Source organism: Arachis ipaensis, chromosome B10 (assembly GCF_059453495.1).
Source record: "Arachis ipaensis isolate K30076 ecotype BB chromosome B10, ASM5945349v1, whole genome shotgun sequence".
NCBI classification, from domain to species: Eukaryota; Viridiplantae; Streptophyta; class Magnoliopsida; order Fabales; family Fabaceae; genus Arachis; species Arachis ipaensis.
In genome coordinates, this window is record NC_142435.1 from 77,322,304 (window position 1) to 77,341,096 (window position 18,793).

The 18,793-nt window shown below is 34.6% G+C and overlaps 2 protein-coding genes across 3 annotated transcripts; both read right to left on the minus strand.

Annotated features, from left to right (window-relative positions):
- LOC148580509 (uncharacterized) lies at window positions 1–1,614 on the minus strand. Its single transcript, XM_088492254.1, has 3 exons — window positions 718–1,614; window positions 407–476; window positions 1–95 (listed from the first exon to the last, which is right to left on the minus strand). Exons 1-3 carry the CDS (start codon window positions 1,612–1,614, stop codon window positions 1–3), a joined length of 1,062 nt encoding a protein of 353 aa, XP_088348380.1.
- A 7,596-nt stretch (window positions 1,615–9,210) lies between these two features.
- On the minus strand, window positions 9,211–12,649 carry LOC107623610 (WD repeat-containing protein GTS1-like). Of its 2 annotated transcripts, XM_016325941.3 has the most exons (7): window positions 12,222–12,649; window positions 11,718–11,790; window positions 11,430–11,521; window positions 11,095–11,179; window positions 10,409–10,671; window positions 9,601–9,757; window positions 9,211–9,514 (listed from the first exon to the last, which is right to left on the minus strand). In XM_016325941.3, exons 2-5 carry the CDS (start codon window positions 11,757–11,759, stop codon window positions 10,462–10,464), a joined length of 429 nt encoding a protein of 142 aa, XP_016181427.1. In that variant the 5' UTR covers window positions 11,760–11,790; window positions 12,222–12,649; the 3' UTR covers window positions 9,211–9,514; window positions 9,601–9,757; window positions 10,409–10,461. The 2 variants fall into 2 exon arrangements, with proteins under 2 accessions (XP_016181427.1, XP_088364698.1); XM_088508572.1 differs by lacking the exon at window positions 9,211–9,514 and having other exon boundaries at window positions 9,668–9,805; window positions 12,222–12,648.
- Window positions 12,650–18,793: the final 6,144 nt, after the last annotated feature.

Consider the following 18,793-nt stretch of genomic DNA (forward strand, 5'->3'; position numbering starts at 1 on the left):
TCAGACTTCGGGGAGCAAATCGAGCTCCTCTTTGTGCCCTTGTATGTTTCCGATCTCGTCATGGAGAATCACCCTTGGACTTTGTTCGCTGATTTCTATTGGTATCATGGCTTCTACGCCATAGACTAATCAGAAGGGCGTTTCTCCAATGGCGGATTGGAGTGTTGTCCTGTAAGCCCATAACACTTGTGGGAGCTCCTCAGCCCAGGCTCCTTTTGCATCTTGTAGCCTTTTCTTCAGCCCTGCCAGTATGACTTTGTTGGCTGCCTCGGCTTGTCCATTTGCTTGCGGATGCTCCACCGAGGTGAACTGGTGTTTAATATTTATACTGGCCACCAGGCTTCTGAAGGTAGAGTCGGTGAACTGGGTTCCATTATCTGTAGTGATGGAACATGGTATCTCATACCTTGTGATAATATTTCTGTAGAAGAACCTTCGGCTTCTCTGGGCTGTGATGGATGCCAGTGGTTCTGCTCCTATCCATTTTGTGAAGTAGTCTATTCCCACAATCAAGTATTTGACTTGTCCCGGGGCCTGGGGGAAAGGGCCTAACAGGTCCATCCCCCATTTTGCAAAGGGCCATGGGGAAGTTATACTGATTAGTTTCTCAAGGGGAGCCACGTGGAAGTTTGCATGCATTTGGCATGGTTGACATTTTTTCACAAATTCCCTGGCATCTCTCTGCAAGGTCGGCCAATAGAATCCAGCTCGGATTACTTTCCTGGCAAGCGACCTGGCTCCGAGATGATTTCCGCAGATCCCACTGTGAACCTCCTCTAATACCTCGGTGGTTCTCGAGGTCGGTACGCACTTTAACAATGGCGTTGATATCCCTCTTCTATAGAGAATATTTTTCACCAGAGTGTAGTGTTGTGCTTTCCTCCGGATTTTCTTAGCCTCTTTTTCCTCCTTAGGGAGGATGTCGAATTTTAGGTATTCGACCAAGGGGTTCATCCATCCGAGGTTTAATCCAGTTACCTCAAGGACCACTTGCTTTTCCTCCGTTTTTACCACAGAGGGTTCCTGGAGAGTTTCCTGGATCAGGCTTCTGTTATTCCCTCCTGGCTTGGTACTTGCTAACTTGGATAGGGCGTCTGCTCTGCTATTTAGATCCCGAGTTATATGTTTGATCTCGGTTTCCTCAAAGCGCCCAAGATGCTCCAGAGTTTTTTCCAAGTACCTCTTCATATTTGGGTCTTTTGCCTGATACTCTCCACTTATCTGGGAGGTCACCACTTGGGAGTCGCTATATACCATCACTTTTGTAGCACCGACTTCTTCTGCCAGTTTCAACCTGGCAATCAGGGCTTCATATTCTGCCTGATTATTTGAAGCTGAGAATTCAAATTTGAGGGAAACCTCTATTTGGGTTCCCCTTTCGTCCACTAATATTATGCCTGCACCGCTTCCTGTCTTATTTGAGGATCCATCTACATAGAGTTCCCACGTAGTTGGCTTTTCCTCTTGATCTCCTGCGTATTCTGCTATGAAGTCGGTAAGGCATTGGGATTTAATTGCCGTCCAAGTTTCATACCTCAAGTCGAACTCAGAGAGCTCTATTGCCCATTGAACCATTCTCCCTGCAACGTCCGTCTTTTGGAGGATCTGCTTCATGGGTTGGTTCGTCCGGACTCTTATTGTATGAGCTTGAAAGTAAGGCCATAGCCTTCGTGAGGCTACCACTAAGGAGTAGGCAAACTTCTCTGGTTTGTGGTACCTTAGCTCGGGGCCTTGTAGAACTTTGCTGATGAAATACACCGGATGCTGACCGACCTCGTCTTCTCTTATCAGGGCTGACGCGATAGCCCTGTCTGCTACAGATAAGTATAGGACGAGGTCTTCTCCAACTACAGGTCGGGTCAGAATCGGAGGTTGACTCAAGAATCTTTTGAACTCCTGGAACGTCTCTTCGCATTCAGGAGTCCACTCGAACTGACATCCCTTTCTCAATAAGGAGAACAGTGGAAGGGATTTTAGTGCTGATCCTGCCAAGAATCTGGAGAGGGCTGCAAGTCGGCCGTTTAGCTGCTGGACTTCTCTTAAGCAAGTCGGGCTTTTCATTTCCAGGATAGCTCTACACTTATCGGGATTTGCTTCGATCCCCCTTTGTGTTAGCATAAACCCTAGAAATTTTCCAGCTTCCACCGCAAAGGTACACTTTGCAGGATTTAACCTCATCTCGTGTGACCTTATGGTGTCAAATACTTGCGAGAGGTCTGCTAAGAGGTCGGCCTCTTTCTTGGTTTTCACCAGCATGTCGTCTACATAGACTTCCATTAAGCTCCCAAGGTGGGGAGCAAACACTTTGTTCATCAGTCTTTGGTATGTGGCTCCTGCATTTTTTAATCCAAATGGCATGACCACATAGCAAAAATTTGCTCTGGGCGTGATGAATGATGTTTTCTCCTAGTCTGGCTCATGCATCGGGATTTGGTTATATCCCGAGTAGGCATCCATGAACGACAAGTATTGATACCCTGAGCTAGAGTCTACAAGGGTATCAATACTTGGGAGTGGATAAGGGTCCTTGGGACATGCCTTATTTAAGTCGGTGTAGTCAACACACATTCTCCATTTGCCGTTTTGCTTCTTGACTAGAACCACATTTGCTAGCCATGTTGGATATTTAACTTCTCTGATGAAGCCTGCTTCTAGGAGTGCCTGCACTTGCTCTTCTACTACTAGGGCTCGTTCTGGGCCGAGCTTGCGTCTTTTCTGCTGTACAGGTCGGGACCCTGGGTATACCGAGAGCTTGTGGGACATAAGCTCGGAGTCTATCCCGGGCATGTCGGAGGCTTTCCAGGCAAAGAGGTCGGAATTGTCTCTTAGGAGCTTAATCAACCCTTGCTTTAGGGTTTCCCCTAGGTTGGCTCCTATGTTGGTGTTTTTTCCTTCCTCTTTGCCGACCTGTATTTCCTCAGTTTTTCCTCCCGGCTGTGGTCGCAGCTCTTCTCGGGACCTTGCACCGCCGAGCTCTATGGTGTGGGCTTCTTTGCCTTTTCCCCTCAGGTTCAGGCTTTCATTGTAGCACTTTCTTGCCAACTTCTGATCTCCCCTCACCGTTGCTATTCCTGCTGGGGTCGAAAATTTCATGCAAAGGTGCGGAGTTGACACCACCGCTCCGAGTTGATTAAGGGTAGCTCTGCCGATCAAAGCATTTATAGGGATGGACCAATAACCACCGTTGGAGTAGTTATAGGGTGTGAGCAGATCTAGAGAGTATTGGAACTTAGAGATACCTGAGAAGTGTCAGTGTATTTATAGGGATGGACCAATAACCACCGTTGGAGTAGTTCCACCTTTTAAAGGGAATAACCGTCCCTTTATCTTAGGGTGGTTGAGATATGGCTCTTGGAAGTGGTTAGAGAGATTCTAAGGGCAGTTATCCTCTTGAGGGAGGGTTTATCCGCCAGCTGATCCTCGTACCGACTTCTTTAGAGTAAGTTGTGAAGATAGCCGACTTCGTGGCATCTGGTTTGCGTAGTGTGAGGCTCAACTCTTTTGGGTTGGGCCTTTTTACTTGGATCCTGGACCTTAGCGTTGGGCCAGGGTATGAATAAATATTTTGTTCAATTTTTTAGATATATTTTTAATTTTTTAAAAAGTTATTTAAAAATTTAAAAAAAAAATAAAAAAATTTAATTTTTTTTCTTCTTAAAAATTATTTTATCATTTTTATTTATTACCTAATCTTAAAATAAATATTTTTATGATAATTTTTTAAATATAAAATAATTTATTTATAAATTATTTTTAATATAAATCTTTATATTTTTAATTTTTTTTAAAAATTTAATTAAATTATTTATCCAAAATGACCCAAAATTTTTAAAAGTTATTAACTTTTTAAACTAAAATTATAAATTATCTCTGCACACAATGTCGACGCATATATGGACACCTTTTAATTAACAATAGCATGATAATTAATTCTCTCTCTTTCTCTCTCTATATATATATATATGAAGTTGGTTGAGGAATAAGTATTCACTGTAGTGGATATGAGTTTCACCATTGCTGTCACTTCAATTAATTATTATGAATGCATTATGCATCGTTAATAACACTGTTTTATGAGCAGTGCATAGCTAGTATACATAATGTACAATAATTCCAACCACTTACCACCGATTTTACACTGAAAAAATAATAATTACGTGGGTCCATCTAGTGTAAAGATGTATCTTTGTATAGATTTACAGATTTTTATCTTTTTTAAATTTATCTTGGACACGTGTTGTTTCTATGTGGCTGAAAGCAGGTAGCTCTTAGAAAGTTGGGGAGGCTCATGGAAGGACTGGCTGAGCCGGTTAGATAGGTCAGCTCAAAATGAGGTTTTCATTGCAAAGGGTCTCCTTAGTGCCGTTGTTGGGCCTTGAGATTTGTCCCAAAAAAGAGTGGGACTAGGCAAGGTAGTTGTTGATGTGGGTCAAACATGAGAAATGAACGCAAACTTTAATCCCCATGTGAAAGACTATGAATAGTTAAACCAACGTAAGCCCCAAAAGCAAAATGGATTAGTAACACAACTCGGGCCCAAGAAAAGAAAATTCGAGCCATTATTAAAAATGGATTACATAATTTTGCTGTTGTTTTTAGACATTATTAAAAATAATAATAATAAAATAATTATAAAAAATCATTTTACTAAAAATAATTGCAAAAAATTATTTTCTATAAATAAAAATAATAATAAAACAGTAATTATAAATACAGTTAAAACATTATTTTTCTATATTTTTTTAAAAGTTATTTTTTAAAATTATAAAGATAACTATAAAAAATAAAATAATCATATATAAAAAAATTATAAGAGAGAAAATTATTTTTACTTTAAATTTAATTTTTTTATTATGTGTTAATATTTTATTTATAGATCAAATTTTTACTATTTTTAATCGCCAAAACTAATGGTACAATAAAATTTTTCTAATTACTATATTTTAAAGTTGAAATATTTTACTTTCTTTCGGTTAGTAGAGTTACGATCGTTAGAAGGGTCAGAGCCTACATCCTCTTTCAAGTAAAATATTAACGAAAATTATTAACGGAAAATAGTATTTGTACAAAAAAAAAATCAAATTTAAGACCAAAATTATTTTCTTTCTCTCTCTTATAATTTTTTATGATTACTTTTGTCAAAATAATTTTTTATAATGATTTTATAATTATATAAAATAATTTTAAAAAAACAAACAGAAATAATGTTTTTAATTATATTTATAATTATTATTTTTATTTTTAAAAAATTTTTTCTTAAAATTATTTTTCAAAAATAATTTCTTCCAATTATTTTACTAACATGATTTTCTTGTAATTATTTTTATTTTTACTATTCTTAATAATTTCTGAAATAACATCAAAATTATTTATATTTTTAAAAAATAATTTCTTATAATAATTTTTATTATTACTCTTACCAAAAAAACTTTTTTCATAATTTTTTTCTGGCAGTTTTAAAAAAGTAACACTTGTCTCTTATAATGTTTAAAATTTTTTTTAAACTGACACCAACAGACAAAATATCATTTTGATGTTAGGTTCTCAAAACTACAAAAAAATTAATTATAAAAAAATTATTTTCGTAAAAATAATAATAAAAATTATTATAAAATAAGTTTAGTGTTATTTTAGAAATTATTCAAAATAATAATGATAAAAATTAATTAAAAATAAAAATAAATATAAAAACAAAATAATTATGATAAATTATTCTACAAAAATAAAAACAATAATAAAATAATTATTATAAATACAATCAACAAATTTATGTTGGTGTTATTTAAGTTTTTTAAATTTTTTTTATAATTTTAGAAATAATTATGAGAAATTATTTTAATAAAATTAAACATAAAAAATTATAACAGAAAGAGAATTTTGTTGCTCATAGATTTATTTTGCCATGTGTCAGTAGGGGTGTTCGCGGTGCAGTTTGGTTCGCTTTTAAGGAAAAAAGTCATCCGATCTGAATGCTTAATTTATGTACGGTGTAGTTTGGATTAGATAAAATTTCTTTGAAAATCCGATCCGATCTGATCCGATTACAAGCGGTTTGGATCGGTTTAGATTTGCGGCTTTTTAAATAAAAAGAATTAAGTACATATAACAACTCTTAACATCAGAATAAGCAAATCAACTGAATATTTATGGTTCAGGATTTCTCTCCTACGAATTTGTATATAGTGTTTCGTCTCTCACGGATATACGAATTCATATTCGTGGATTAGGGATACGGTTCCTGTTTCTTAATTTTGAAAGAAAAAATTTAATTTTAATTATTATAAAAAAATCTGATGACACATTTTGATCTTTCAAAATACTAATATAAAATATAAATTACAAATTATATATAGAGTGGGAAGAGTAGAGAGAAATAGAGAAAGAGAGAGAGATACATGAGAGAATTTAAAAAGGGAGTTTATTAATTTTCGAAGTACATATTTTTTGTCAATTTGAATAGTAGAACGTCATGTGACACATTTGGTTGTTAATTTAAATTCAATTATAATGAAAAAATGACAGATGGCACATTTTAGTTGCAAAATTAGATATATACAATAAACAAGAAGGTATCAAGGTAATGTAATGTTAATGACCCAGTTTTCACCCAGTATAATCGTGGCCCGAAAGTGTCTAGGTTACATCGGGTCTCGGGTCGGATTCGGGTCTCACAAGTAGGCCCCGTACATATTTCGGGTCAGGTCGGGTCACATCAAATCCGGTTTCACCCAGCTCATGAACACTCTTAATGTATGACACAAAAGATTTATAAAATCAAAGTACTTTCACAAAAAAAAGGCCTAGGTTAACAAAAGTCTCTGACTAAGAAGACCAACGTATCTATAGATAAAAAATCAAATAATCAGATTTTTAGTTATTATTTTTATATCAAAATATCTAATTTATTATTAACAATTAATTTTAATATTCGTTATCTAAAATTTGAAACAACTTAACGTACACCTTTATATTTAATTATGTGTTAAGTCTGTTGCACAAATACAAATATCTAATTTTTATACTTGTTATTTAGAGATAATATTTTTTCTCTCTATGTATATAAAAATATAATTACATATTAGCATAAAAAAATTATATTGATAGTTATAAAATTAATTCAAATATTTTTTTTAAAAACAATTGAATTTTGATTCTAACTTTTAATTATAACATTAGTATTATTCTCTCCAAATTATATGTAATAAATATTTGAAAATATTTAAGAGAACTCTTTAATTTTGGAGGGAAAGAATTTATTTCAATTGCAATGAGGGAGTGACATGTGGCACATTTTTATTGTAAAATTAGTATGGAGGAGGGGTGAACTCTTTAATTTTAGAGGGAACGATTTAATTTCAATTACAACGATGGAGTGACATGTAACACATTTTGGTTATAAAATTAGCATGGAAGAAGGAAGAATTCTTTAATTTTAGAAGAAAATATTTAATTCCAATTATAATGAGGAAATGACATGTAGCAAATTTGGGTTGTAAAATTAAAAATCTATAATAGATAATATCATAAATCATAATAGATTTTTTTTTTCATTTGATTCATAAGGTCTTCAACTATATATCCTTCATACAACATCATCTCATCACTTTTTTGTTGTCCGTTCCAGTCATTGCAAGACCATCCCTTCATCAAATTAAAACTAAACGGAGCCATCCCATGACCCAGCATAAGAGGCTCGGCTCCTTGGTGGGCACACCCCTTGCTCCACTCAATTCTACGCTGCACCACACTCATGGCTCACAAACACGTGTTGCTACTGTGTTCTTCTAATAAAAAATCTGTACATCTTTACACACTCAGGATCTGTACATTATAACTGACCTAATTACGTAGGGCAAGATACATGCCCTGAATTGGATTTTTTATTTTAATATGAAATAATCAATAGAGTTTTTTATTAATGTTACAAAAAATAGAATTTTATAGTGTTTTTGAGGACCCTATTTTATACAAACATAATACGCAAAGTATGTATTGCACTGATAATATATAGTTTTTGTACTGTGTATTATAATTTAATATTAAAATAATACAATATGCAGTTTGTGTATTATAATTTAATATTAAAATAATATAATACACAATTTGTGTATTGTCTTTTATAAATTAAAAAATTTTTGATCTAGCAATTCGTACCCTACGAATTTTATAGCCCCCAAAATTTTATAAAACACCATAATTTCCAATATTAAAAAATTACACCTATTCTTTTCAATTTCCAAAAAAATTAACCCCATGAATTATCTCGATACAAGGACTATCACTACTGTTCACAACAATTAATATAGCCATCAGAACCAAGAAAAAGCCTTGTTTGATTAATTAACAATTTGTCAACTAATTCGCCAAAATTATAATTACTAAAACGCACATAACAATTTTTTTTCAAAGAAATATTAAGAGATTAATATTTTTTCAATATTAGTCAATATTTACCGTCGGTTTAAAAATTTTTAATAATATAAAATGAAATTGAATTCTATTAGAAATTGCATTTCAGTTAGAATTATTGAATTAAATTTCAGTATTTATAATAAATTAATAAAATTATATAATTAAATTGAATTGTAATGTTTAAAATATTTATCAAATGAATTAAAATTTTATAATAGATATTTTTATCCACAACTAGAAAATAGATTAATACAGACAGATTTACAGACGGATTTAGTCTTTATTACAGACGGATTTTTGGTTACCGACGAAATTATCGACAGATTTTGTCCCTCTGTAAAAGCCCCCGTCGAAAATTATTTACTGACGAATTTTTTTCCGTCAGAAAATTACAGACAGATTTTTACTAGTTACCGACGGATTTTCCCTCTGTAAATTTTCTATCTATTTCCCAAAGGCGACGAACTTTCCGACGGATTTTCCGTCTGTAATTACAGACGGATTTTCAGACGAATTTTTCGTCTGTAATTACAGACGGATTTTCCGACGGATTTTCTGTCTGTAATTTAAACCTTGGAAAATAATTTTATACTCTAATTACAGACAGAAAATCCGTCTGTAAATCCGTCAGTAAGGTAAAATAATTTTTTTTTTATTTTTTCAGTTACAAAATAAACTTGTTTTCATACAAAATAAATATAAATTTAATACAAATTTTTATCTAATTTGTATTCAAATATTTATAATATTTCAAAAAATAAACAAATTCATCGTATTATCAAACTAAAAGAAAAGTACTACAAATAAACAAGTCAATATATTTCAAAATATAAACAAAGTGTTGATACATCAATTATAATAACAAGTAACAACCATACATCAAAGTGTATTGATACATTAACTATTGTCCTCTAATTAAGTCAAAATATACAATAAGGTTGCTTAATTAGGTTCTAAAATTGGAACTTCATCTGTATAGAAACCATTCATCATTATTGTGTCCATTGATTCAAACAGTGGGGTCATGAATTGATCCTCTGCGTCAGGCTTCTCTGCCTCCTTATATTTTTTCATTTTTCATCTGTTTTCCAAGTATCAAATTCTGACAAAAATAAAAAAATAGTGACAACATAATCTATATATAGTGTATTCTTCATCTCAAGTAACAAATTCACAACTGAAGCTCACCTCAACATCTGGTCTAGTTCGATTTGGGGCTGCAAATTTAATAGGAGAAAAAGAGAAAGAACCTGGTGGTGCTTCTTTAATCTTTGCAGAATCTTGAACTAGAACAAGAATCTCCTTAATAACTGGTGGTGCTTCTTAATAACTAGAAAGTATACTCCTGTACTCGATGATTGTGAATAAAGAAGTTAATTTAAAGCATAAGCCCCTGTAGGAAACAATATAAAAATAAATGTGTATTCTTTTCTTTTAAAAAAGGTATAACTCAAAAAACAAAATTCACATAATCACACATAGTTTTCAACCCAATTCTTTTCCATAATTGAGGAAACAATAAGATAATGAAAGAAAGCAACAATGGCAATTATGCTAGCCAAGTAGCCATACAGCAAAGTCACAGCAAATCAGTGAAAGTGATGGATCCAAAGATTAAAACCAATGATCCAAATTCACAAGCAAAAAAAGAAAAACCAGATCAAGGAAGCTTCCACGGATTTAAATCCAAAATAGTAATAACTAATCACCTTAAATGACAAGCAAGTACTTAATAGAAAGCATATATGTAATCAAACAAAACTCCCAGATCTAGCGCAATGGAAAAAAAAAACACAACGTAAGCATTAAAAGAAAGTGTAATCATTACTACTACCACTACTCATTAATAGCAACGAATAAAAAAACAAAGCTTAGCTGCATTCAATACACACATTATTAGCAACTACCAAATCAAACACAACCATGTAGAGATAACATATTAACATTCCAGATCCATCATAAAATCTCTGTTCCCTCAGTAAGTAGAAAGTACTACCTTCAAGGCAAATCTCTGTTCTGGTATAGCATTCTGCTGCTGCAGATTTATTCCTAGGATTCAACTGCAAATTTAACCACAACGAATGAAACACAATGATACTTATCAGTATGGCCACCTTCAAGAATCGCTTCTGCAGCTCCAATTGCTGCCACTCCCCTGTAATTTACAGGAAAATAACCCAAACTCCCAGCATTGGTGCCACCAATCAGCCATAATTTGTCAGCTTCTCTTGAGTAGTGACAATCAACAAAATAGTCTATCTGCCAATACATGAAGAAGGGGGGAAAGAAAAAGTTATATAACCATCATTGGGAATAGTTCCTTTCAATGACTTGGTCATGTATGATCTCTCACCATTAGTCAAAGATTGTAATTTGTAAGAACTAGACATAACATTTGGCAGACAAAAAATAATGGTGTGATATTACACATGACGAAAATCAGGTGAAAATTTCACATAAAACGAGAGATTACATGAGATGAAATCATTTGAAAAGTTTCGCACGAGAGGGGATCCATCTTAACATTAGAAGTCTCACTCTTGACCCAGAATCTAGATTAAGAGAGAGGGATGCCCAAGTACTTATACTAGCTATTATATAGACTTCATGTTCAGATCAACTATCAAGTATAATGCTCTTCTAGTTGAGTGAAATATGCGCATCCCAACAAAGAGAACTCACCTGATCCAAATTCCAACTTTCAGAAGCTAGAGTTTGAGCATCTGAGAAGATAACTTCATTTCTACCATCTTTCCAGTCCCATATACTACAAAGCAAAAGAGTTAATTATTGGAATCAAACATTGTAGAAGCAAAAGAGTTAGTTAGCATACAATTGCAAGTCCACATATCCCAGATTAGGTGCATCGGTACCACTTCTTCTCTGTATGAATTTACCTTTCTTTAATAATCATAACCAAAGTGCATTCAAGACAAAGTACACCACCATTATATGCATTATTTAAAGGAAGATAGAAATAGTCTAACTATCAAATAAAAAACCATTATAATTTGTACCCTATGGTTTCAATATGCGTCAAACACCAAAGTTTTGGACTGCTCCCTCCAAATATCCCGACCTTTGCAATTGAAGTCCCCATATTAATCACCTACATTTTTGTTAGCAAAAAACTATTTTTGTATTAGTTGAGAAACTTGCAACAATCAATAGAGAGGACTCAAAGGAAACTATATAAGTTAAACTAGAAAAGGAAAAAGGAACATTAAACAACTTTATGTATCATTGCAAAGCGTAGATAAGTAGTAGAACTTTAACAGGAGAGAGGTAATGAGAGGATAAATTACCAGTCTCTTTTGGAAATTTACGCAAAACCTGACAGAGACCATAAAATAGTTGTTCTTTGCTCATCAATTCATCCTACAATGCAATATTAGAAGACATGATATAAATATTATAGGAATACTGTTAAATCTCTGTAAGGTTGTTCCCAAACTTAAAAAAAATCAGCATGCAATTATGAGAGGTGAAGTAGTTTAAGTAACTAAGTTTCAGGCTAGAGCACCGGCGATTAAGAATATCATTGGAACTGAAATTTATAACAAGAAGATCATAAGCAAGTGTGTACAATTACACAATAGAAGATCCAACAGTAATATTGAAGAACATTCAAATACAAACCTCACCATGAATAGATCTTAATTATAAGGCAAGTGTGTACAATTACACAACATGAAGCCCATGTAAATGTATCACAGATTCAAATTACATGCACATATCAAAATTGTAGCTGATAGAGAAGCCTAAAATAAATATCGAAGTGCGGGATTGTGAGGAAACAAAAGGATTACCATGTCTGCGTTCGATCTTTGAAATGACGGAAGTGATTATTGTCTCAAATTGAATCTGACAAGAAAACAAAGTCCATAACAGTGTTAGGAGCCATGAGATCAGATCGTGAGACGAGAAGAATGTAGTGAGGGCAAGTGAATGAAGAACTCAAAGAAAGAATACAGAAAAAAAAAAGAGAAATAGAGATTATCGGAACGCGATCTGAAATTCAGAAGCGCAGATCTAAATAGAGGGCACCGAAACACAGCTCAAACAGAAGCAGGAAAATGGAGCTCGTAAAAGATGGAGCTTCTTCGTGGACGGAGCTTCTTCGTGGACGGAGCGATGGGGAAAGCGGCGGCGGTGAAAGAAGCTCTTGCGATGGGGAGACGGAGCGATGGAGAGAGCGTGGATGGAGAGAGGAAGAAGCTCCTACTAAACTTGTGTGGAGTGTGAATGGATCGAGAGAGGGTAAGATATGAGCTAGGGTTAATCTAATATTTCTGACGAAAAATTTAAATTACGGATGGAAAATCTGTCTGTAATAATTTAATAAAATGCAGCGTTTTATCTATTTAATTACAGACGGAAAATTCGTCTGTAATCATTTTCCACGAACAAAATTAATTTTTTCAACAGAATTATAGACGGATTCTCTTTTTCGTCTGTAATTTATGCTAATTCATTTTTTTTGTTTTCTGACAAAAAATTCCTCTAAAATTCTTTCTATATTTCCGTGGGATAAAATTCGTCGAAAATTTCCGTCTGTAATAACTAATTTTCTAGTAGTGATCTTTTATTAATATAATATCATATTCAAATAATAAATATACTTATCTATTAAATTATATGAAATAATTAAAAGAGTTGTATTTGTCAATTAATTTTTTCTTCAACTAAAATTTATTTTACCTCATTGAAAAAATAAAAAAGAAATATTTTGAATCTTTATAAAGTAGAAAACATAAACTAGAACCTATAATTAATAAAGTTGTCGACATAAAAATGAAATAAGTTAGCTTCTAATAACTCACAAATATTTTAATTCAAAATTTAATAAAAATAAATCCATGCAACATGGTTATTTTTTGTAAAAATAATATATATATATATATATAAAATTGAATAAAAAAAAATCAAAATGGAGAGACACAGAATCTTAAACATTCACTGTCTAATTTATCAATATGTATATAGTGCGATATATATATAAGGAAAAATAACTATTTGTTTGTATGAATTTTATTAATATTGACAAAAGTATTCATCAAAGAAGGAAATTAACATTATATTCATTAAAAATGGGTTCCGTACAATAAAAGTGATGAATTTAGAAAACTCTAATTTAATATGATGATTAAACATTATTAAATTAATATTTAAGAAATTATTTAATTTCAGTTTCAAATTAATTGATTAATAATTTATGTGTTTGTATGTAGAATTTTGGTCATTGGGTTTAAGCAACAAAAAACCCAATTTGTTGATAACATTCAGTCTCATCCTAATTTGTTATATGATGTGTGGCTGAATCATTGATATGTTAATTAGGCCAGAAAATTGTTAAACAAACCCAATTGAAATCTTTGCTATAAGACCAAAAGATTTGGTCCGAATTGAAAAAAGAGGAGGGAACTTTGCATGCTTAGTTTGGTTACCTTATTCACTCCATGGTTGGAATTCAAAATTTGATTAAATGGAGTTAATGCAGACATTAGTAACATGAGAGAGAAAGTGCAATTGATTTGATGGCAATTATTTTTTTCACACGTTACAAAGCATAGTGGGTTTTAATTGAGTGCAATTGATTTTAATTTCCTTCTTTATTTTCTTTGAAAGCATTCTCTCTCTTCTCTCTCTTCTCTCATCACTTTCGGTCACCTCACTGTCAGAGAAGAAAATGGTAGAAGCAAGTAATCAGAAGAAGAAAGCAAAAACTAGGCATGAATAAGTAAACTTAACTCATTTTCATTTTCTTCTTTAATTACATTGCAAGCTTTCCTCTGTTCTCTCTCCTCTCTCTTTCGATCTTCTCTAGTAGGAAAGGAGGAATGAAGCAAGTTATCAGTAAAAAGCATAGAGAAGCTAGTTGAAAGGAAGAGGCCATTGTGATGATGGCGTTAGGAAAAAGAAGATCCACAGTAGGGTGTGGCTAAGATCTTTGCCACTTATGGTAAGAAGTGGAGAAGAAGTCTCAAGCTCTCCATACCCGAAAATGGAGAAAATCTAACTCGGTCAAAGGAAGAAGATCCCTTGGAAGCATGGCTCGTCGCTACTTTTGCTCAACCACCACAGGAGGTAGCTATTGTAGCTACGTGGAGGAAGAGGCAGAAGATAAGAGCAGGAGGAGCTGTCAAGCATTAAGGACTTATCAAGGGTCAAAAATCCTTCTTGGGGAGCAAGTCAAGATGGAAGGCCCGGATTGATGAAGATTGGTGAGAAGGGATGACACAGAGGTAATTGCATGTTGGTTTTAGCTTTCAGTTTCCTCTCCTCTCTCTTTGGCCGAACCGGTTTCGTTTGAAGAAGAAGAAGATTAGCTCGGTTGGACCGGTTTCAACCTTGGAGGATTCTCCTTCTATAATAAGGGTGGACAGCCAAGGCTTGAAGCAATGAGAAAAAAGTAAAAAGTACAAAGTTCTCATAGCTATCTTAGCTAATAGAAGTTCTTCTCCTTCAATGTGTTTCATGTTGTATTTTTCTGTTTAGTTTTGCCTGTCTTGAGTCTCATGGAAAAAGGCAAACAGTGAGGTTTGTATGAAAAAGTCATAGAGCAGAAAAATGTAGAGTATACAAAATTAAAAGAAAAAGCCATAGATGTCCTAGAGGTCCTTTGTACATCTATGTTGTGTTTCATGATTCTGTGGGAATCTCCTTGCAAGTTGGGTTAGCACTTAGCAGTTGAAAGCTTGGTAGGTGATGGCTGACTGAGCTTCACAGGGGCTTCTAGTGGTGGCTGGGCTAACCTTCGCTTGATTGGTGGTGGCAGCGAGGAAGAAGGGGGCAGTGCCGGCGCATTGACCATTGCACCTTGCAGCCACTGTTGGTGGCATCGTCATTGAGGGTCACTAGGGAGCAGTGCAGCGCGTAAAAGCAATGCAGCGCCTAGAAGCATCTTTGACGCAGAGAAGAAGATTCTACCCATCATTTGACGCAAACAAGAAGATTTTGAGGAGCTTTGATGCGATGAAGACTCTGAGGCTGGAAGCACAATGGAGTGAGTGAGAGAATGCTGAGATAAGATGAGAGACGACTGAGACTCTTGAGAGAGGGCAAGGGCGTGAGTTGAAAGAGGGCTAAAAGCTTGAATCGTGCCCTAAATTTCAATCTCTAAACTTACGCCCTTGCCCTTGCCCTAAATTTTAATATAAGATTATACAATGTGTACAATGGACTATTAAAATAAACAAATTAAAATAATTTGTATTGCTCTTTTAATTTAAGAATATTTTTATATTTTATAATTTATGTTTTCATGACTAAAATCTTACAAATTAGTTTAATTTAAATATATATTATTAGATATTTTGTATAAAATAATTTTTTTTTAAAATATAATTTATAGAACAATATATATCATATAAACAAATAGTAAGCAAGTATTCGACATTTGAATCTCATTTCATGTATGCAACAATTCATTGACTAGTGACAAATTGTTAAACAAACTGTTAAATAGTAAGTAAGTATTAGGCTTGCATTTTTATGAGGAAGATGACAGAACACACTAGATGGTGAGACGATGGAGATGATGGGGCTGGTAACGGAGATACGATAGCGCGTCAGTGGCTACGAAGACGAAACACTGGAGGGACGTCACGACTTCAACGACGTAGATGAAGGGTCACACGAACAGCATGGCTTCAACGATGGCAAACCAAAAACCAGAGACGAAGGCCCAGATGGCTGGAGTATGATGGCAATTCGGTTGTCGGAGACGGAAGGTGCAAGAAGAAGGGCTCGCTTAGTCGCTCTCTGTGCGTGACAGCAGTGGCAGCAGCGCTGCTTGTGGCAGCAGTGGCGTTGTGTGCATGCAACACTCTGAGTGAGAAAACGATTGTGAGTGAGTAAGTGAGGGAACGATTGTGAGAGCGAAGAGGGTGATATGTGTCATTTGTGAGTGCGGCGTTGTGTGTGTGTTAGTGATGTGTTAGGGTTAGGTTTAGTTAGGAAAAGGGTATTTTTTGGAATTTTGTTGGTTCGGTTCCTCAGTTTATGATAAACCCCAATTTTATGGTTTATCTTGTACTCAATTTGGGGAATTTTATCACCTTTTCCCACATTTATTCAATGAAATAGCATGGTTTTGCAATTCTCCCTTGATTTGTGCTTAAATGTGAAAACATGCTTTTTAGGCCTTAAAATAGCTAAATTCAATTCACTTTAATTCCATTCGATGCCTTGATGTATTTGTTGAGTGACTTCAGGTTTATAAGGCAAGTATTGGATGGAAGAAGTGAGGAGAAAAGCATGCAAAGTGGAGAACTCATGAAGAAATGAAGAAACCGTAAAGCTATCAAGCCTGACCTCTTTGCACTCAAACGACCATAACTTGAGCTACAAGGGTCCAAATGAGGCGGTTCTAGTTGCGTTGGAAAGCTAACATTCGGGGCTTCGAAATGATATAAAATTTGCTATATGTTGCTTCGCGTTCAGGGGCGCGCACGTGCCATGTACGCGTGCACACCGATGCTGCTCGTGGCCCACTAAAGTGAAATCGCTCTCAGCGATTTCTGAAGCACTTTGGGCCCGACCCAACTCATTTCTAATGCTATTTCATGTAGAATTCAAGCTTGGGCAGGGGGGAGTAATTGTTTGGTAGTATAGCATCATGTAGGTTAGTTTCTAGAGAGAGAAGCTCCCTCTTCTCTCTAGAATTAGGTTAGGTTAATCTCTCTTAGATCTAGGTCCAATCTCATGTTTTCATCTTGTTTCCTTTATGAATTCTTGCTTCTACTCTTTCATTCTCATGATTTGTAGTGTTAATTTTCCTTATATGCTCTCTTTTATGTTCATAAATACTCTTGTTGGATTTGGATCTTTTCTTTAATGCAATTTAAGGTTTGATGTTCTTTTAATTGTTAATTTGAATTGTTGATTTACTTTTCTTGCAATTGGTAGTTGATAGATTTTACTATTTCTTGTCATTTATTATGCTTCCCTTTTATGCCTTCCAAGTGTTTGATAAAATGCTTGGTTGGATGTTAGAGTAGATTTTGAACATTCTTGGCTTGGAAAGAGTAATTAGGTAATCTTGAGTCATGAAAACCCAACTTATGTTGGTGATATAGAGTTGTTAGTTAATATCATTTTCAATGACGCTAATCTTTTGCTAATTTAATTAGTGAGTTGATTAGGACTTTTGATTTGAGATTAACTAGTCTTGTTTGACTTTCTCTCATGGAAGATAACCTACATCTTCTTCCAATATTGGAGATGACGAAATAAGATAAATTATTGTTTATCATTGTGATATGATTAATTAGTCTTATTTGACATTCTCCCTATGTGAAGATAACATGATACCTTCTTCCATTTGTTGGAGTTGACTAAATAAGATGAATGGATCATTGTATGACTAGGATAGAAAGTGGTGCACGAAATTGTGATCTCTGGTAATGGCTTCTTAGGCCAGATACTCTGATCTAGTTTTACAGTCTGTCACAACTTCGATACAACTAACCAGCAAGTGCACTGGGTCGTCCAAGTAATACCTTACGTGAGTAAGGGTCGAATCCCACGGAGATTGTTGGTATGAAGCAAGCTATGGTCACCTTGTAAATCTCAGTCAGGCGGATATAAAACAGTTATGTGGTTTTCGAATATTAATTAATAAAATAGGGATAGAAATACTTATGTAATTCATTGGTGAGAATTTCAGATAAGCGTATGGAGATGCATTCGTTCCTCTGAATCTCTGCTTTCCTGCTATCTTCTTCCAATCAGTCTTACTCCTTTCCATGGCTGGCTTTATGCAAGGGCATCACCGTTGTCAGTGGCTACATCCCCTCCTCTCAGTGAATAATATGCTCACGCACCCTGTCACGGCACGGCTATTCATCTGTCGGTTCCCGATCATGCTGGAATAGGATTCACCCTCCTTTTGCGTCTGTCACTAACGCCCAGCACTCGCGAGTTTGAAGCTCGTCACAGTCATTCAATCATTGAATCCTACTCGGAATACCACAGACAAGGTTTAGACTTTCCGAATTCTCTTGAATGCCGCCATCATTCTAGCGTACGCCACAAAGATTCTGATTAAGAGATCTAAGAGATACTCATTCTAGCTTAATTCATGTAGAACAGAAGTGTTTGTCAGGCACGCGTTCATAAGGGAGAAGGATGATGAGCGTCACACATAATCATCACCTTCATCACGTTCTTGGGTGCGAATGGATATCTTAGAAGAGAAATAAGAAGAATTGAATAGAAAACAGTAGTACTTTGCATTAATCCTTGAGGAACAGCAGAGCTCCACACCTTAATCTATGGAGTGTAGAAACTCTACCGTATGAAAATACATAAGTGAAGGTCCAGGCATGGCCGAGATGGCCAGCCCCCTAAAACGTGATCAAAGGATCATAAGGTAATC